General features: G+C 52.6%; 2 protein-coding genes across 6 annotated transcripts in view; one reads left to right on the top strand and one right to left on the bottom strand.

Moving 5' to 3' along the window:
• KIAA0319L (KIAA0319 like) overlaps window positions 1–5,697 on the bottom strand; it is an 89,149-nt gene extending 83,452 nt beyond the window's left edge. The window contains exons 1-2 of one of the 3 annotated variants that reach the window (XM_045997701.1): window positions 5,609–5,697; window positions 2,630–2,799 (exon numbers count right to left, since the gene is read on the bottom strand). In XM_045997701.1, the coding sequence (XP_045853657.1) occupies window positions 2,630–2,771 (142 nt within the window). In that variant the 5' untranslated portion in view covers window positions 2,772–2,799; window positions 5,609–5,697. Of the gene's footprint in view, window positions 1–2,629; window positions 2,800–5,513 lie in introns of those variants that run through there. The other 2 variants (XM_045997691.1, XM_045997705.1) reach the window with 2 other exon arrangements.
• Window positions 5,698–6,105: 408 nt separating this feature from the next.
• Window positions 6,106–14,789, top strand: NCDN (neurochondrin). 3 transcript variants are annotated; one of them, XM_045997720.1, is made up of 7 exons: window positions 6,106–6,189; window positions 7,413–7,553; window positions 8,628–9,596; window positions 10,403–10,644; window positions 11,224–11,448; window positions 11,822–11,964; window positions 13,257–14,789. In XM_045997720.1, the coding sequence occupies exons 2-7, from the start codon at window positions 7,431–7,433 to the stop codon at window positions 13,691–13,693; spliced, it is 2,139 nt and encodes a 712-aa protein (XP_045853676.1). In that variant the 5' UTR covers window positions 6,106–6,189; window positions 7,413–7,430; the 3' UTR covers window positions 13,694–14,789. The 3 variants fall into 3 exon arrangements, with proteins under 3 accessions (XP_045853676.1, XP_045853685.1, XP_045853668.1); XM_045997729.1 differs by having other exon boundaries at window positions 6,124–6,189; window positions 7,383–7,553; XM_045997712.1 differs by lacking the exon at window positions 6,106–6,189 and adding an exon at window positions 6,403–6,532.
• Window positions 14,790–19,756: the final 4,967 nt, after the last annotated feature.

Raw genomic sequence — 19,756 nt, 5'->3', positions numbered from 1 at the left:
TAAATAAATAAAATCTTTCAAAAAAAACAAAAACAAAAACAAAAGAGCATCTCCCATGTACTTATTCTTCTAAACTGTGAATTTTGAAGTTGGATAATATTTCACATGTGGACATGCCACAATCTCACCACGCTCCTGGCAGGTTGTGGCAATGTTTTCCAGTGTAGAGTAAATGACTGTTCTCATTCACAACCATCTAAATATATCCTTGAGATAAATTCCTAAAAGGGCAATTACCAGGTCAAAGGATACTAACTTTTTAAGGATCTCGCTATTTATATTAAAAGTTCTCTGTTCAAACTTCCCAGCACAGTATGAGGGTAACCGCATCACTGCTAGGCAGCATTAAATATATTTACTTTGATCCTCATCAATATGATAAGCTAAAAAAAGATCTCTCATTTTAATCTGTGGTTCTTTGGGGGCACCTGGCTGGCTGGCTCAGTTGGTGGAACATGGGATTCTTGATTTTGGGATTGTGAGTTTGACCCCCACATTGGGCACCGTGATTACTCAATTAAAAAAAAAATTAATCTGCAGTTCTTTGGTTAGTAATGAGAATGTACATTTATAAATGCTTATACATCATTTTAATTTCTTATTTATGACACTACCTGTATGTATCTTTTTTCTCTCTTTGTATGTCATTTATTCATTTTTTCTATTAAGATACTATGTTTGTTAAGATTTTTCACACTGATGTGAAAAAGTTCTGATAAATTAAAGTTCTGATAAATTAAAATTTTAAAAAAGTTCTGATAAATTAAAATACATAACAAAGCTGTCTGTCTTGTGTTACCTGCATGTTCCCTCAGTTTGAACACACATGGTTCTTGGTTCTTCCATGGCAGAAGCTCCAAACATCTCTAAAATGAAAGCCGTACAATACCACTTTTGCACTTCTATACTCAGTCTGCTCACCGTTGATGTTTTTAAGCACCAAGCCAAGGGGATACTAAAGCCTGGCCCAGTAAGCCCACAGTATTCTATTTAACCAAGTGCTACTGACTACAAATACAGAAACACTCAGAAATGCTTCTCCCTCCCCTCTAGGTGGGATTCCTCAAATAACAAGCTGCTCATCATGGTTCAGTGTAAAAAACTGTCTTCGGTCCTCCAAAAGATTACCTGTGGTTGGAAGGCATAGTAGCTAAAGAAAAAGAGCACAGGCTACTGAGTGAACAGACTTAGATTTAGACTCCTGGCTCTACAGTGTTCTTGCTGTGTGATCCTGGTCAACTCATTTTGCCTCTCTGGGCCTCAATTTCTTTATGTATAAAATGAGACTAAAACTATGTTTTAGGATTATCGTGAGGATTAAGTGAAATAAGCCATGTAATGTTTATAACCAAGGGTGTGGTATTTGGTAGGTACTCTTCAAAAAATGCGATTTTCCTACTCTGATAGTGCTAAATCAGTTACTTATTTAACTCAAATGATCTTACATAAAATGTTGGCCTGAAATAGTTAGCTGTCCCAGCAAAGCATCATCTGGGTAAAAAAACATTTAGGTCAGCTTTCTGTCAACTGCAATTTCCACTGCTATAATTATGCAATCATCAACCACCACTGCAAGACAACAAAAACCCCAAAGCTGATGTTACTGAAATTGCTAAATACAGTAATTACTTGATTCTCTAGATCACGACCACCAACTCCTTTGGGAAAGCAACAGAAATCTTTGGAATTATCGGTGCCAAAGGCTGATTAGCTATCCCAGACAGAGGACTCTACAACACAAAGCTTTATCACTGCCCAGAATGGCAGCATACTGTGAAGTCTTTCTGAAACTGCTCTTCTCTCACATTCCATACTCTGCAAAGAACAATGTCAAAAGAAGAAGTGAAAGGAAAAAATGACAGAAAGAAAGAGGACTTCTTCACACTCTTTCCTGGCAAGAGGTTCTAGCCTGGCAAAATAATCTCTGGGAAGAAAGCATTCTTCTTACAAGTGAAGATTACTTTAGGAGAGGAAAGGAAGCAAAGAACCATTTACTGAGCACCTATTTTCACAGGGCTCTACAACACACTTTAATTACAGTGTCTCTCATATCGACCTATAACGTAAATCTTATCCTTCTTTATAGATAATAGGTAACTTGCTCAAGTTTTCATAGTTACTAAGTAGAAACATCCAGCTCCAGGACTCAGGTCTTTCCAAATTTCAAATGTTTTTCTCTTCATTTACATCTTCACCAAATCTTAAAATGATCACGTCAATCCCCCTTTACAAAAAAGAACCCAATTTTAATTATGTTTCCAAAACAAATAAACCCAACAAACTAAGTGTCCATCAAAAGGATGACCATTCAGACTCCTGGGTGGCTCAGTCCGTTAAGCATCTGCCTTAGGCTCAGGTCCTGATCCCAGGGTCCTGGGATTGAGCCCCACATCAAGTCCCCCATTGGGATCCTTGCTCAGTGGGGAGCCTGCTTCTTCCTCTGCCTTCTGCTTCCCCTGCTTGTGCTCACTCTCTCTGACACATAAATAAATAAAATCTTAAAACACAAAGGATGACCATTTCTGTCAATTAGCAGGTTACTTTTCTGTCTCCAACTTGTCTTTAATATAAACTGAAAGACTCACACAAAGTGCCCTTTTATCTTAAATCTATATAAAGAAAATGGTACCTGTTGACAACCACAGAGCACTGAAGCAGAAGCAAGTATAAAACGGGTACAGGCTTCTCAACCATTTCACGGATATCTGCCAACAAAATCCCAATAAAATCCAGGAAGCAGGGCTTGGCTTGACTCCCAGCCTCTTCTCCATGGCCTTCCAGACAGGCGGAACCAATTCACTATAAAGACAGAAAGAGAAGAAATTATATGCCAAGTAATTAATAATTGATTCCTGGAAATGAAGAGTGCTAGAGAATGTGACAGATTAGGGGGAAGAGAAATTTTAAGTTTGTCTTTCACTGTTCATACCTGCCTGTAAATTTTAAACCTGAGCCTTGACAAAGCCTATAATTATCAGGATAAAAACATAGCAAGGGATATGAAATGAATCCACTGTAAAACTGAAACATTTAAATTCTATTATTTTCTAAGCTAACAGTAAATCACCTGTGAGGAAGAATGGAAAACACCAGCCTAAAGAGTTTCAGTTCCTGTTCTGCCACTAAGAGCTTTCTGACTTCGACCAAACATACCTTCTTACCTATGAAGAGTTTGGACTACCAGAGTTGAGCACCTGAGAGTTTTGTCTAGCTGTGCTTTAAAAAAAATTTTCATGTGACTTTAGGAAACACATGCACTCTCCCATTTACTACTGCCCCACCACTATGATCTTAAAAATCTACCCACGTTATACTTCGATGTCACCTCCCTGATCTCTAGAATCATTTGCAATTCCTGACTTGAATTCATAGGTACACTCGAAAATATTTGCACAGCCCTTGATATGCGCTAGACATTATGCTGGCTATTCCAGAATCTAGGAGCTGGATAATTTAGGTCCCTTCCAGAGAAAAAAGAATTTTCATCTGTTTCATCTGTCTTATACCACTTCCCTATACTGTATAAATTATTATATAAATCTTGGCAATATCATGAAGATTGCTTGAGTTCTGAAGAAGCAATTCAAATTCTTCTGTCCTAAATGTGCACCTGTCACCCACATGTGGCAAATGACTCCAACCCCCAACCGCAGCCAGCATACAAGGATACTGACATCACATAGGCTGGGTATCCATACTGACTAAGACCATGAAATAGACACATGCACACACAGACATGCACACACAGCTGCAAAACTGATGTACAGCCCACCCAAGAAAAGGTCTTCACCTAGCCTCAAGCATCTGAAGGACTACTTTCTCATTCACTTCCATCCATTCTGATTTCTAGTAGTTTTGAAGTTGTATGTTAGGGAGCAGGGAGCTGAAAGATGTGTGGGCCAGTGACATGTTCAAGAGATTATGAAATGGAGCCTAAGTTAGAAAGTCTATCCAGCAACTTCTCTAGCCTTCCAAGATGGAACAGGGAGAGGGAGAGAGAGAGAGAGAATGTGTGTGTGTGTGTGTGTGTGTGTGTGTGTGTGTGTGTACGGATCTTACCCAACACATTTCTGCCTACCACAAAAGGATTTTAAACTCAAAGTGACTCAACACCTGTCATCAATAGCGTGACAGGTGGGCGACAGAAGCATAAAAGAAATGAATAGGTTTTGAAAATGGGAGTAATAAACACCATTGAATTAGCAAGCCGATTAGAAGTGCAATGTCTTACAAGCCATGCATAAGAGAGAGGCAGAGCTCTTTTCATGTGAACTCCCAACCAGCCATGCCTCTGAAATAAATCTACAATTGCCTAAGGGCACAAATCACTGCTAGAGTCCTCAAAGCCTTGCTGACCAGAGGCAAGAACAACACATCACCAAGATCCAAACTGTTTGTTATAGAATCAAAGGGTAAAAACCCAGGGAGAGAACACACACCCCCACAATACTTGACAAACGAAAATCTAGAAAAGCTTGCAATAGTTTTGGCATTTAGGGCGTTACAAGTACACCCGAAATAAAAGCACTCTCTGTTGCAGCAGCTGTTCAGACAGAGCAGGGGGTAATGTTTACTTAATACTTCAGGTTGATGGGGGATGTATCATAGTTCAGTCTGTCAGCTACATACGTGGAACTCCATTTATGTACACAGCGATAAGATATGTTTGAACGACAGAGCAAGTCTGAAACAGCCTATTCAGCTGGTATGAGTAATCAAGAATAAAGCTCTTTAAAAAAAAAAAAAGTCTCAAGATATTTGGGAAAGTTACAGAACAGACTGCCATGAATAACTCTGCTTATATTTGCAGACATTGTTTTCCAAATAGCTGGAAAAATGAACAGATTGTTCTGGGAGGCCGTCTTTCCAGTTTGTTCCCAGCTCCCAGTCTGTTAATCACAGAAGAAAGCACAAGGACAGTCAGCTAATGCTCTTCACTAACTGCATCTATGGTCGGTTGAGCACAAGCACCAGGAGGCGAGAAAAGGAAAAGCTTTCCTAGAATCGCCTGAGGTTGTCTCTTTTGACTTCCTGCGTTTCACCTTTGTGCTCATTGCAGACACCACAGAACCCCTCCGTGGGGAATAATTTTCTAAGTCCGGAATAAGGCAGGTTTCGCAGGGTAATTTACCCGCCGTGCTCAGCCCCGCCCCCCTTATTCCGCATCAACTTTCTATCTTGGTGGGGAGACCAAACACAAGAGACAGCAGCTAAGGGCGAGGCTGCCAAAGTCGAGGGAGGAAGGACAGCGGCGCCCCGAGACCGGTCAGTCTGTCAAGGGATGGAGGATGCTGCGTGACCAAGCCCGGGCCCGAGAGAAACGGGGTTTGGCCTGGGACTCGAGCTCCGCACCTGCAAAAAGCCAGAAGCAGCTGGCTGCCCAGCCGGGCCAGGAGCGCAACCTCCGGGTCCCAACACCCGGCCAGCTCACCCTCAGAAAGAGCCCGTCCCGCTTGCCCCTCCCCTGAGCTCGTGGTCCTTGGCCTGGCAGCCAGCCGCCCCCGGCCACCTACCGGGGCTCAGGGCCACACAGCGGGGCCCCGGCTCTCGGCGGCCTCCGCCTCCTCCCGGTCCATGGGGTCGGGGCCCCAACCTTCGCTCCCCTCACCCGGAGGAGGAGGAAAAGGAAGAAGGTAGTGCGGGCTCCCCACCCGGACAGCTCCCTCTCGCCTCAGCCTCCCAGGACAGCGACCGCGGCCGGAAACGCCGCCTCCTCCCACCTCCCGGGCTCAACCCGGAAACACACTCTTCATGCTAACCATCCCTCCCGAGCACCACCCCCTCCCCGGAAGCTCAAGTCCAGCCGCGAGCCCGAGGGGGAGGAGGGGCAGTGCTGAGGGACAGAACTACGCAAGAGCGAAGGAACCTGGATCACCAGGCTGTCTCCTCCCGCTCTCCACAGGAAGTCTGCTCCTTCGCCTGCCCTCCACGAGCCCCAGGCCCCGGACTCGGGCAATACCCACAAGCAAGATGGCGGCAACGGCAGCACCCCCTACGGCTTAGCGCCCAGGCGTGCCATTGGCCAGAGCCCGGAGTGAAGCCGCCGCGGATTGGTCGAGAGAGCTGCGGGGGTGGGGGTGGAGCTGCAGCCGCCTGGAGCCGGGAGTGGGCAAAGCGGCGTGAGCAGCGGCCCCAGGCTCCCGGAGCATCGGGCTCGGAGAAGATTTCGCCGCTCCGGGCCGCAGCCTGGTGAGCTCAGCCCCCTTCAGGCCCTCCCCTACATCCCAGCCGGGGCCTCGCCGAGCCGGCGCTGATCGATGCCGACACACCCCGGGGACCCTATCGCGACTCCATCGCGCCATATCGCGACATCATCGTGCTCTGTCGAGACTCCATTTTGTCACAGCCCTTTTCAATATATACCTATATATATTTTTTTTTAATTTGCCCTGTCATCTTTGGGGGCTGTCCATGTCGTGATTTTTGCCGTGATCTCTTCGTGACATCACCGCGCCATCGTGAAGTGTGATCTCATCGCCGCCCTGTCGTGACTTCATCAATGTCGTGTTGTGACCTGGCTGCGGCGGGACAGGTGGTGACAGCCAGGAACCCTCTTCCCCTTCTCATCTCCCCATCTCAGCAGCCCTGCTTCGATTATCCGGCTTTTGGATTCTCCGTTGTCCTGGGAGCTACCCGGGACCCCTTCTTGCTTCTCCAGCCCCTGTCGGCATCCACAGACTGGTAGCGGGGCGGGGAGGGCGAGAAGAGGGAACGCTAAGGGTTAATTCTACCGCTGCTGCTTCTGCTGCTGCCGCTGCCGCTGCTGCTGCTGCAGCTTCTGCCTGAGGGAGGGAAAGGAGAGGAGGCAAGGAGCCTGCGGGGGCGATTGAGAGCCCTGGCTGGAGGGGTGGGGTCCCCAGAGGGGTCTCCAAGCCTTCCCTCGTCAGCACCCTGCATCCTCACTTCTGCTGAAGCTTGTCTCCTGCCTGTTCTGGAGAAGGGAGGGGAAGGGAAACCTAGGATGCCCTTTTCCCTCATGTCAGTCTGAGTCCGGATAATCGAACTTCACCCATGTATGTCTCCATTCCTTCCTGTCTGTCCTCACCTCTCCCTCCTGGTATATGCCTGGGTGGAGGGAGATTAAACCAGGCCTCTGGTGCCAGGGGGCAGCTGAGCAGTGGGGCCAGCCCCCTCCCATTCCTGGGAAATTGGTAAGGAGAGCTGTCCAGCTGAGCAGCAGGATGCATGGCCCTTCCTTCCCGCTTTCTGGAGGTGACCTTGGACCAGGGTCCCTTCTTCATCCCTAAGGACTTGAGGGTCCAGTGCCTTTAAGGGGCTGCCACAAGGGAGGTCAGTCTTGTGCAACCCATCCCTCCTGATCCCTCCCTCTGTGCTAATCCCTCCCTCCATCCTCCACTCCCACCCCCACCCCTCCTCTGCAGAGGGATGCTCAGTCCCTCTTGTGTTCACAGTTGGGCAAGGCGGGCATCATGGCCTCGGATTGCGAGCCAGCTCTGAACCAGGCAGAGAGCCGGAACCCCACCCTGGAGCGCTACTTGGGAGCCCTCCGTGAGGCCAAGAATGACAGCGAGCAGTTTGCAGCCCTGCTGCTAGTAAGGCACTGACTGAAAATTGGGAGGTGGGAAGGGCTGGGTGGTTGGGACCCCTTTGAATTGGGGACAAAAAGTCCCCAAGGATACATAGGTGATTGCTGGCATTCCTGGAGGCACCAAAGAAGGCCCCAGAAGCCTACCTTTGGACTCTTCTTTGCTCCCCTGAGTATGGGGCCAAAGGGGAGAATGGGGGTGAATAAGACTTGGGTCCCTAGGAGCCTCGGAGGAGGCTGCCTGGGTCTGCTCTCTGGGGCGTCCCAGAGCAGATGGGAGCTGACTCATAGGGTGACAGCAGCAGGTAGTAACTAGTGCAGAGTACTTGAGGGCTGGCGATGATTGCTCTGGGGGTGGAGAGAACAGCAGAGCTAGAAGTAACTGGGAAGGGGTCTCAGGGGATGGCCGGGAGGCAGTTGGTAGGTTGAGGGTGAGGATGCTGGTTTGGGACTTAGCCCTGTTGGAGAAACCACGCTGGGGCCAGCAGAGCAGGAGCTGCAGTGCTGGGAAGGAGGGGGGTTGGTGTGTGGGGGGTGAAGGGAGGAGGGAGTACAGTCGCTGCTTGTTTGCCATGGCAACAGGGAGAAGGCTCCAGAGTCAAGGGCTCACACTGCAGCAGAGGAGGTGTTGAGGTGAAATGTAAGGGGAAATGTTTTGACAGGCAGAGTGGCGAGACACAGGAGCCATTTCCCCTGAGAAGGTGGCGGGAATGGATCAGGCTTCTCTGGGGGGGAGCAATTAGGGAGAGACCCTAAACCCATGGGAGATTTTAAACTGAGATTGAAGCCCAACTCAGGTTGTTGGCATCTAGATTAAATATCAGGAAGAACTTCCCAAATGACCAGGCAATGAAAGGACAGCATGAGTAGTTGAGGAGGCTTGGACCTCCCTTTTGTGGAGGTAATCACAGATGAGGGATCCCAGAGGTCACAACCCAAGGGAGGGAAGGAGCTGGATGAAATGACCTCTGGACCTTCGCATGAGTCCCCTTCCGTGACGTAACCTTGCTAACGGTCAGCGCCCCCAGGGGGCAGGGGGCAGTCTTCCTTTCATCCCGCTGATAGCACATACCCCCCTTAGGTGACCAAGGCAGTCAAAGCAGGTGACATCGATGCCAAAACTCGGCGGCGGATCTTCGATGCTGTAGGCTTCACCTTCCCCAATCGTCTCCTGACCACCAAGGAGGCACCAGATGGCTGCCCCGACCATGTTCTCCGAGCCCTGGGTGTGGCCCTGTTGGCCTGCTTCTGTAGTGACCCTGAACTGGCCGCCCATCCCCAGGTCCTGAACAAGATCCCCATCCTTAGCACCTTCCTCACTGCCCGGGGGGACCCGGATGATGCTGCTCGCCGTTCCATGATCGATGACACCTACCAGTGCCTGACAGCTGTGGCAGGCACACCCCGTGGGCCCCGGCACCTCATTGCTGGGGGCACCGTGTCCGCCCTGTGTCAAGCATACCTGGGCCACGGCTATGGCTTTGACCAGGCCCTGGCACTTCTAGTGGGGCTGCTGGCAGCTGCCGAGACCCAGTGCTGGAAGGAGGCGGAGCCTGACCTCCTGGCCGTTTTACGGGGCCTCAGTGAAGATTTCCAGAAAGCCGAGGATGCCAGCAAGTTTGAGCTCTGCCAGCTGCTGCCCCTCTTTCTGCCCCCGACAACCGTGCCCTCTGAGTGCCTCCGGGATCTGCAGGCCGGGCTGGCACGCATCCTGGGCAGCAAGCTGAGCTCCTGGCAGCGCAACCCTGCCCTAAAGCTGGCTGCCCGCCTGGCGCACGCCTGCGGCTCCGACTGGATCCCAGTGGGCAACTCCGGGAGCAAGTTCCTGGCCTTGTTGGTGAATCTGGCATGTGTGGAGGTACGGCTGGCGCTGGAGGAGACCGGCACAGAAGTGAAAGAGGATGTGGTGACCGCCTGCTACGCCCTCATGGAGTTGGGGATCCAGGAGTGCACCCGCTGTGAGCAGTCGCTGCTCAAGGAGCCACAGAAGGTGCAGCTCGTGAGCATCATGAAGGAGGCCATCGGGGCTGTCATCCACTACCTGCTGCAGGTGAGGGCACAGCAGCCCCGCACAGGGAGCCTAGTGTGGCAGGGGGGCTGGAAGGCAAGGCAAAGAGGGACCTGAAGGTATGGCTGGAGTAATGGGGAGAGGGCAAGATGCCACTCTGAGGGCTGATCCTGCAGCACTCCCGGGAGTAGTGTGGCCGAGCCTCCCTCTCCCTCCCCCCTGAGCCTCCACACAAGCACCATACCACACAAGCACCATACCACACACCATATGTGCACTCACATCACAATACACACACACGCACACACAACACGGTGACTTCCCACTCACAACCCTCCCCCCAGTACACATGCACACCAAATCGAAGCAGTCTGTTCGGCTCAACGTCTCGCATTGTTTCATGCACCTGCACGTACAGACCTGTGCCAGAGCTGGGCAAAGGAGCGGGGCTGCTGGTTCCTGGCCTCTGGAGAGGTTCAGCTAACTCCTCCCAGGTCAGAGCTGCTATAGAGGGAGGGTCTAGTTAGCTTTGGACCTGTGAGTTGTGTTGGAGCCTTGAGGTACTTCAGAGGTGGGGGGCGGGGGGTTGAGCCCCAGTGAGTGTGGGGACATGTTGTCCTAAGTCCAGTTCCCCCAGCAGACATGCCCTGAGGGCCTGCTCTGTGCCAGGCCCCTGCTGGGTGCGTCTTTACCGTGTGCCAGGTGCTGGGTACACTGGGCTTCCCTCTGAGGGGCTCCCTGGCCAGAATTCCCTTCTAGTTGTGTTATTCCTAGGCTGGCTGGCATGCTGTCCCGGCCGGGGAGGGTCTCTGGTCCTGCTCCATCTCACGGGGGTCCCATGGCAACAGGTGGGGCCAGAGAAGCAGAAGGAGCCCTTTGTGTTTGCTTCGGTGCGGATCCTGGGGGCCTGGCTGGCCGAGGAGACCTCATCCCTGCGCAAGGAGGTCTGCCAGCTGCTGCCCTTCCTTGTGCGCTATGCCAAGACCCTCTACGAGGAGGCCGAGGAGGCGAATGACCTCTCCCAGCAGGTGGCCACCCTGGCCATCTCCCCCACCGCCCCAGGGCCCACCTGGCCGGGGGATGCTCTCCGGTGAGTTTGTAGTTAGAGTCTGTCCAGCCAGACTGTTCTAAAGAAAAGTGTAACAGGGGGACACCTCCTCCCCCCCACTCCCCCGAACTGCTCTGTTCCAGGCTTCCTGATTGGGGCATGAGATTTCCTTTAGGATTATTTCTGGGTTTTGGGGGGGCTTGTTCACGCAGGACTCCTGCTCAGCCAAGTCTTACTTGCCCGGCCCAGATTTGTCTATAAAGAGAACTCGTGCTTATCGAGCAGTTACTACACGCCAGGCATTTTGCTCTACCCTTTACCAAAACAATCTCATTGGGTCCACACAGCAGATCTATGACAAGTCTCATCCGCGTGTTCAGAATGAGCAAACCGAGACTCAGGGTTAAAGTAACTGGCCCACACGCGCACCACAAGGCAGAGCCCAAGTTTGAGCCCAGGCCTGTGAAGGACCACAGCGTGTGTATGTTCTCTGCGGGACCTACAAAGCTGGGTCCTCCTCCCCTGCTTTCATTTCTCTCAGGCGGGATGCCCCAAAAGAGGGACTTCTTGTGCCTTCATCTGTCCCCACCCCTTACACATCTGTTCCTTCCACACCCCTAGGCTCCTTCTGCCCGGCTGGTGCCACCTGACTGTTGAAGATGGGCCCCGGGAGATCCTGATCAAGGAGGGAGCCCCCTCACTTCTCTGCAAGTATTTCTTGCAGCAGTGGGAGCTCACGTCCCCAGGCCACGATACCTCAGTGCTGCCTGACAGTGTGGAGATCGGCCTGCAGACCTGCTGTCACATCTTCCTCAACCTCGTGGTCACCGCACCGGGGCTGATCAAGTGAGGCCGGGGAGGAGGTGGGAGGAAGCAAGGGGGGCTGCTCAGACTCACCTCGGATCTCCATCTCGACTTTGCTTCCCTGTGCCCATGGGTTCCTGTTACGGTTAGAATGAAAGGCTCTCAGAATAGACAGAGACACCCCACGTGAGGATTTGGCATGTCCAGAAGCCCGCTGGGCCTGTCTTTCTGCTCCAGGCGTGACCCGTCTCTGTTCCCCAGAGGTCACTAATGGGTCCAAAGTTAACTTTTGCTGCCTCATTTCTTGCCAAACCCTGCCTGGTGAAACTGGGAGCCCAGAATCCCAGGTTTTCCCGGGCCTTGGTCTAGTTCCACCAACCACTCCTCCCCCATCTTTCCCTCCCTTTCTCCCCAGGCGAGATGCCTGCTTCACATCTCTCATGAACACCCTGATGACGTCGCTGCCCTCACTGGTGCAGCAGCACGGGAGACTGCTTCTGGCTGCCAATGTGGCCACCCTGGGCCTTCTCATGGCCCGGCTCCTCAGCACCTCTCCAGGTAAGCCCTGGGGACCCAGTCCTAAAGGTAGGGGCAAAGGACCTGGGTGGACCTGTTGTCTTCTGGGCATAAGTCCCCATTTGCAAGAAACAGTTTGAACAGAATTTTCCAGTCGAGAGGCAGTCTCTGAAGTGTGTCTCCATCCCCCACCCTACCCCACCCTTCTTCCCCAAATGATAACATTCTCTTCCTTCTGAAGACTTTTAAGGCAAGGTCTGGTGGGTGTAAGAACAGGCCTGCTCGAAGGCACAGGCATAAGCACCTGGAATTCCCAGCAGCCCAAGGAATCTGAATCCAGTGTTTTCAAGGTGGAGCCTCCCCCACCCAGGCCTTGAGTCAGAAAGCTTATTCCTCCCATTGAGGTTTTTCTCTGCTCAACACCTCACCTCCCTCATGACAGGCTTCAGCACTTTGGTGCTCCTCTGCACAGACCTCCGCAACCCTGCCTCCCCCTGGCTATGTGCAGGGGGAGGGACATCCCCTCCCGCCCCTGCCAGCCCTCCGTGTCTCCCACTTTGGCCGTGGGTGTCTGCTTGGGTCCCTCTGTCCCTGCCTGTTCCCTGTGCCCCATCTGTCAGGTTGGAGGAGCTGAGCAGATGCCTGGGAACAGGGCGTAACGAGCCTGTACCCTCAGCTGCCTCTCTGTTCCCTGTGTGGGGATCCCAGCAGTGGGAAGGGAACAGTCCTAGTGGACCCCGAGCCACCCCTGTGCTCTAGCCCCGTGCTCCCTCAGTCCCAGGCTGCCTCATCTCAGCCCCTGAGTAGAGCCCCAGTGCTGTTCACCCACAAGTGCCACCAGGTTGGACTGACAGCCTCCCTGAGAGGGTCTGCAGTACCCGGGGGTGGGGGGGTGAGCCCCCCTGCGTGGCAGGTAGGCAGGTAAGCCAAGCCCTGGGGGCCCCCCTCTGGCGCCCTCTTCTGGCCCAAAAATCAATTGGCATGTGCGCCGTCGCCCGGAGCTCTCTAGGCCCAGAGGTTCTCCCATCACTACCCCGGCCTCAGGAAGGCCTGACCCTGAGCTTGAGTGTACCAAGATTATTACATTTAATTCTCACAACGGATTGCTAAGATTAGCACTGTTGGCCCCGTTTCACAAGTAAGGAAATGAGAGCCAGGAAAGTGGATTACCCAAGGTCACACAGTGGAGTCGAGGGTAGGGCTTGAGCCCAGGCAGGCTAATGGCAGGCCACACTTGGGCTCCCGGAGTGTGTCTGCCACAAGAGGGAAAGTAAGGGTCTGGGCAAGCAGCCGGCCCACCGGCCTCATGCGCCCTCCACCCCCTTGCCTTCCAGCTCTCCAGGGAACACCGGCCTCCCGAGGTTTCTTCGCAGCCGCCATCCTCTTCCTGTCACAGTCCCATGTGGCGCGGGCCACGCCAGGCTCGGACCAGGCAGTGCTGGTCCTGTCCCCTGACTACGAGGGCATCTGGGCCGACCTGCAGGAACTCTGGTTCCTGGGCATGCAGGCCTTCACGGGCTGCGTGCCCCTGCTGCCCTGGCTGGCCCCCGCCGCCCTGCGCTCCCGCTGGCCACAGGAGCTGCTCCAGCTGCTCGCCAGCGTCAGCCCCAACTCTGTCAAGCCCGAGATGGTCGCCGCCTATCAGGGTGTCCTGGTGGAGCTGGCACGGGCCAACCGGCTGTGCCGGGAGGCCATGCGGCTGCAGGCGGGTGAGGAGACGGCCAGCCACTACCGCATGGCCGCCCTGGAGCAGTGCCTGTCGGAGCCCTGAGCAGGTGTCCGCTAGGGACAGACCCGGGGGTGGGCAGCGAGGGAAGGAGGGAGGCGGCATCTTCCCGGAAGCTCCCAGACTGGACCCCCTTCCCCAAACTCCCCCCCCAAACATCCCAGCTTTCTGGCTTTCCTGAGGGCAAGGGTACGGTGCCCACCCCTCAAGTATAGGGAACTGCATCCCGCCCCCCTCCCCCGGGTCCCCATGGGGGCAGGGATTGGCATGGAAATCAATATGGCTGTCCCTGCCAGGCCAGGGAAGGTTGGAGCAGCCCCCAGGGAAGGGGGGGGGCACTGGTTGTCATTGTGCCCTCTGTCAGGCTCCTCCACAGGAGGGAGGCCCCAGTGTGGTATAGGGCTGGCAGGAGCTGGCTGCCTCAGCCCATGTACCCTGCCGGCCAGGGCGTGGGCTCCCCTAGGCTGTGGTGTCCCCTCTAGCCTCCCAGGTCCACGTCCTTCAAATTGGCCATTTGGCTCTTGCCCTCAGCCCCTTGGGCAGAGAGCAGACTCAGGCCACTGACCTCGCAGTTCTTCCTATCAAATTCAATGACCCAGGGTCTGAACTGCCCCATCTTTCCAGGGAATCCTGGGGCAGACAGGCCTGGCATGGGCGTATGGAAACCTCCTTCCACCTGAGCTTCCTTTAGGGGACCCAGGAGTCCTTAGGCCCTGGCCTCTAAGCTTTTGTGTCATGTTGCAGCAGAGTGACAATGGGGGTTGAGGGTTTATTTATTTTGCCTGTCCTTATCCCTGCTCGGACACCTGAGCATCTAATCCCTGTCCCCCTCGTGCCATTTGGCTTGGCTGGAGCCAGGAACAGGAGGGACACTTACCCAGAATCCGCATGTTTCCTTTGTGGTTGCCCCTCATCGCCATCGTGGTGCCTGGCTTTAATTCCCACCCCTGCTTATGATTCCTCTCTGCAGAGAGACGCGACTTGCGGCTCCGGCAGGGACTACCTTTCTTATGAACCCCGGGGGACCCTCCCCCAAACCTTATCCCTTGCTTCCCTCTCCCCTTCCCTCCCCAGTGCATTCTGTGATCTCCAAGTTCAAAGCTGTGCACATGCGGGACACTCAATAAATGTTCATTGGTGACCGGCTGGTCCTTGTGTGGTCTGTCCTGCACCTTCTCTCTTCCTTCTAGACTCCAGCAGCTCACAATTACCATTTGCTGAGCCCAGGCCCTGCCACACACACTTCCACAGGTGTTCTCTCATTGAGCCTGCCCCAGAATCCTGTGACACAGGCATTATCCTGATTTTACAGGTGAAGACCTTTTGGCATGGGTAGATGGTTGGCTCAAGGTGGTGCGCCCAGTAAGTGTCAGAGCCAAGACTGGGCCGGCCACTGACTCCTTAGCCCACACCTGGCCCCTGTAGAGCAGGATGGCAAACTGGTGCCGAGGGGGCCCAGTCTAGTGGGACTTTGGGGCTCTTGTGTACAAATGAAGTGCTGACATGAAGGGCCACCAAGTAGTAGTGCCACAACTTCCAGTTTTTAAAGACAAGTCAGAAACCCTCATTTTAATGCAAACTCTGATTTTGGAATCTTGATAATTATTTTAACAAAATCACTGCTGCCCCAACAATACCTCCAGGCCAAAATGGCTTTTAGGCAACCAGCTGTTCACCTCTTTTTTTTCTTTTTTTCAGATTATTTATTTGACAGCACAAACAGGGGAAGTGGCAGAGGGAGAGGGAGAAGCAGGCTGTGGGGCTCAATCCCAGGACCCTAGGATCATGACCTCGGCTGAAAGCAGACACTTAACCGACCAAGCCACCCAGGTTACCCTGTTCAGCTCTGTGCTATGCCACATGAGAAGAGGGGGAAGGGGACCGAGAGCTTCAGCAGGAGGCAGGAGCCAAGCACCTACTGCTTCACCAGGCCTGAGCCAAAGCTGTCAGACTGGAGCCAGACCAGCACCCAGACCACACTAGGCAGACATCTCTACCTAGGCCCTCAAGCCAACAAACATTCACTAAGCATGTCTCACGTATCTCTTTGTGGTGGGCTATGCATAGAGGAACATTATTTATTAGATGTACAGAAAGTCATGTTCTTGGCATGGATTCCCTGGGGAAAATATGAAAAGACAGGGTGCCTGGGTGGCTCAGTGGGTTAAAGCCTCTGCCTTTGGCTCAGGTCATCATGATCCCAAGGTCCTGGGATCGAGCCCCGCAGCCTGCTTCTCCCTCTCCCTCTTGGGCTCTCTGCTCAGCCGGAGGCCTGCTTCCCTTCCTCTCTCTCTGCCTGCCTCTCTGCCTGCTTGTGATCTCTGTCTGTCAAATAAATAAATAAAATCTTAAAAAAAAAAAAAAAAGAAAATATGAAAAGACAGACCCTGCCGTCAAGCAGCTTAAAATCTAGAGAGGAAACAGACGAAGCATCAGACACTACAGGTATAATCAGTTGCTTCTCTGAGGGTCTGAGCGAAGTATGGCTGGAGCATGAGGAGTCCCTCAGCCTGCCTGAGTAAGTCTGAGAAAGCTCAGGAAGCAGTTGCTGAGACCTAGGGGTGAGGAGAGACTTGCCAGGCAGACAAGCAGAGGAACAGCAGGTATAAAGGCATGCAAGCTTTGGAACCGCAAGTAGCTCATTGTTGCTGCAATAGTGTGGAATAGGATGCGGTTGGACCAGTGGGCATGGACCAGATCTTCCAAGTCCTAGCATGGCATGCTCAGAAGCTTAAATGTGTGATCATGCTGAGATTTTTTTTAACAGACCATGATCCAATTTGCATTTTTAAAGATGACAGGCTGCAAGGGGGTATACTGAGGCAGGGAACTCAGAGAGGAAGTACTAAGTCTGAACTAAAAGCCCACGGCGGGGAAGATGGAGAAAATATAGGTAGGAGTTAGTGAATAGGGCTTGGTGATTAACTGGAAGTGAGGAGGGATAAAGAGCCCTCCTGGATACCTGATCTGGGCCACTAAGTGGATAATGGGGCCATTCACTGTCACCGGGAACACTGGGAAACAGGTTAATGCAAAATATAAACTCAATATGGTAAATGGTGAGTTTGTGCTGCGTGTGGAACACCCAGGCATCAGTTGCTTTCTGCAGTCTAGAGCTCAGAGCGGTCTGGGCGAGCGACAGATTTGGGAGTTGGCAGTGTAGAGAGTCTTAAAGTCATGGGAGTGACCGAGATCATCTAGGGAAGTGTAGTAAGAGAAGGGAAGGGCCCAGAGCAAGTGGCCACCTATGGTCCCAGCTCTCGAAATAGTCTCCCTCCCGAGATGGAGGAGCCAAACCCTGCAGAAAAGCTTATAACAGAAGGCAGACTGAGCTCTGTACTTTAGTGAGGGATATTCAGAGAGTTCTGGGCTCCTGAATGGGAAGAGGGGCTAGGCTAACTTTATAACAAGACCAAGCTTGCTTTTGGTAATTCAGGTGCAAGAAGGGGGGACCTGAGCTGCAGTTGTGAGATGGAACCACCAGGTGGCGCCTCAGCATCTCCTTGTGCCAGATGCTCCCCCACTCTGCAAACACCCCGCCAGGCCCAGAGCAGATTGCCAAAGGCAGGGAGGAGGGTGGCTGTGTCAATAAAGGAGGCAGGCCTGAGTTTTTTCTTAACATCGAATACAAATGCAAGCTTACTTTTTGAAAAGAGAGGGAAAGATTTGAGACCGGGAGAAGAGGGATATGCAAAGAATGCCAAATGGAAATCTAGGATGTCTGAACATGAGGACCTATGGGTCAATACATGTCCTGTGTTCCCATGTGTATGTATGTTTCCCAAGAGTGTCTCTAGGTATGTCGTAGGCATACCTATGCCTATGCCTGTCTGTGCACATCCCAGGCCTCCACAGGTGCACACCTGTCCCAGAGAGAGGGCAAGCAGCAATGCCCACCTCCATGCCTCAGAAAGTGAGGAGTCCCTTGGCCCTGAAAGAGAAGAGCAACAGAGTCTGCGGCCATAAGACCCTGTAGTTTTTAGAAGCCCCCAAAGCAGTCGCAGATCACGAACACCCATCTCCCCAGTAGCCGTAAGGGAAAGCATTTATCAGATGATCTCCTCAGAGTATATGTGGCTTCTCTGTCTACCTACCCGGGGTCATGTTCACATGGAAGCTTCCCAAAAAGACCCCTCAGTCAGCTGAGGAATTTACAAACTCATGCTTTCATTATTTTTTTAATAAGTTTCCACTGAGCACCTGCCATGCTCCCAAGCCAGTGCAGGACACATTCTCTGTCTCTCCTTGCATCTTCTTATGGAATACTTCGTGAGGCAGAAAGGAAAAACCAGTTGCAGCTGGAATGCTGTTTAGGGTGCTGACACTTTTTTTCCCTGAAGATGGGCCATGAGGAGCCTCAGGAGAGTTTTCAGCAGGAAGGTTACAAGGTTCCCTCCCTCTTACCGCTAAGTAGAATGGGAAGTGCGTCATCAGGGTACTGAATGAAGGCAGGAGACCAGCTAGGGGGTTGTTGTCATGGTCTCGACAGTAGTTCTCAAACCTTACTGAGCTTCTGAGTCATCTGATGAGTATTAAAACAGACTTCCAGTCCCCACATTCAGCGTCCTCCAGGGTGAGGTCCAAGGAGTGGCACTTGTAACAAGGTTGTGGAGTCTGTAGGTGATACTGGCCCAGGAAGCACACTTCGAGAACCACTGGTCTATGAGAAAGACTATGGGACCCTAAAGGGCTGACAGGGGGTGGGGAGAGATGTGTAAGGGTTAGAAATGACAACACTCCATGAGGACTGGTTTATGAAGGTGAAGGGAAAGCCAAAGTCTGGGATGACTCTGTTTCCCATTTGAGGGACGGGGGTAGCATGTACGGAGCTCAGAGAAGAAGCAGGTTGGGGTGGGTGGCGGGGGTGGAGGGATGTCAAGTTCACTTGTGGACTTGGAAAGTTTCCGATGGCTGCAACAAGATGCCTGAAGGAAATACCTCCCCCCCCCCCCCGGCAATTACATCTGTGGGTCTGAATATTTAGGGAGGGAAGCAGACTGGATAGAACAAAGTTGAGAGATAACAGCTGACTAGCAGTCACTAAAGTCTTAAGGAATGAACTCGCTCACTCATGAATAGTGCAGACAGGAAGAAAAGGCTGAAGCTTCAACCCTGAGGAAGAATAACCAACATGAAGGATGTGGCTGAACGACGAGCTAGAAAAGTAGGCTGAGGAGTGTCAGGGTAGAAAGGAGGAGAACCAGGCAAGAAGGGAGTGTCTCAAGCTGCAGCAGGGTAGAGTGAGAAAATCCACAAAAGCCACGCCACTGGACAGGCAGCCTGTCCTGTCATTCTGGCCTTCACCAGCCAGAATCCTGCTGGAGAAAGGAATCCCCAGAGCTGGGCACGGGCAGCGCTGGCTTGCCACTCCTGGACTTCCCCCAAAGGGTCCACCAACCTGCGTGCCATATACTAACCCATATACACTGTCCTAGAGCCTCACTTCTGAATTTGAGGATGGAGGAGAAAGGGTCTCGTCACTCACACATCCGCATATCCAGACACACACAAACACACTCCGGACCTCTGGTCTGTCCTGGGCACGGAGGTGGCAGCTCTGCCCAGCTCTGCTTCTTTCCCCACCCTCCAGAAAGTTCTTAGTGATGTTGCTGCTTCCAGCCTCCTCCCTTCCCCATGGTCCCCCAGACCGAGATGACTCAGGCCTGAGTTCTGCCCCTGCCACGTGCCTCTGGGATACCCCACTCAAGTCCCCTCCACATACATTCCACAGGTCAATCCCCCTCTCTTCTTAACCTACCTCTGCATCTCCACCTTTCTTTTCTCATCATCTGCTTCACCAGAAAGGGGCCTCAGAAAACATCCAGTCCTCTCTGAGCCACCTTGCTTTGTTGCCACTGTTGTTGAAGTTGCAGGACCTGAGGTCAGAGGCGAAGAGGGACTTGCCCAGGGGCACAGGTTGTTCAGAGTGAGAACTACATCTGTAGGCACCTGAGGGGTAGGCAGTGCAGCACAGAGAGAGGCTGGAGGCAGACCACCCTGGCTCTGCCACTTCTCTGGCTGCTGGCTGCTCCACGATGACGTTGGCCAAATCCATTCACCTACCTCCCCGTGCCACATCTTCCTCACCAGAGAGCATGACAGTGAAAC

Source organism: Meles meles, chromosome 1 (genome assembly GCF_922984935.1).
Source record: "Meles meles chromosome 1, mMelMel3.1 paternal haplotype, whole genome shotgun sequence".
NCBI lineage: Eukaryota > Metazoa > Chordata > Mammalia > Carnivora > Mustelidae > Meles > Meles meles.
This window is presented reverse-complemented; position numbering and strand designations above follow the sequence as displayed.

What these genes read in the sequence shown, in the direction of transcription:
- NCDN (XM_045997712.1), top strand. Translation starts at nt 6,500, where the DNA reads ATGTCGTGTTGTGACCTGGCTGCGGCGGGACAG. An exon ending in AGTTTGCAGCCCTGCTGCTA is followed by an intron (nt 7,554 to 8,627) that starts GTAAGGCACTGA and finishes TACCCCCCTTAG; the next exon opens with GTGACCAAGGCAGTCAAAGC. An exon ending in TCATCCACTACCTGCTGCAG is followed by an intron (nt 9,597 to 10,402) that starts GTGAGGGCACAG and finishes CCATGGCAACAG; the next exon opens with GTGGGGCCAGAGAAGCAGAA.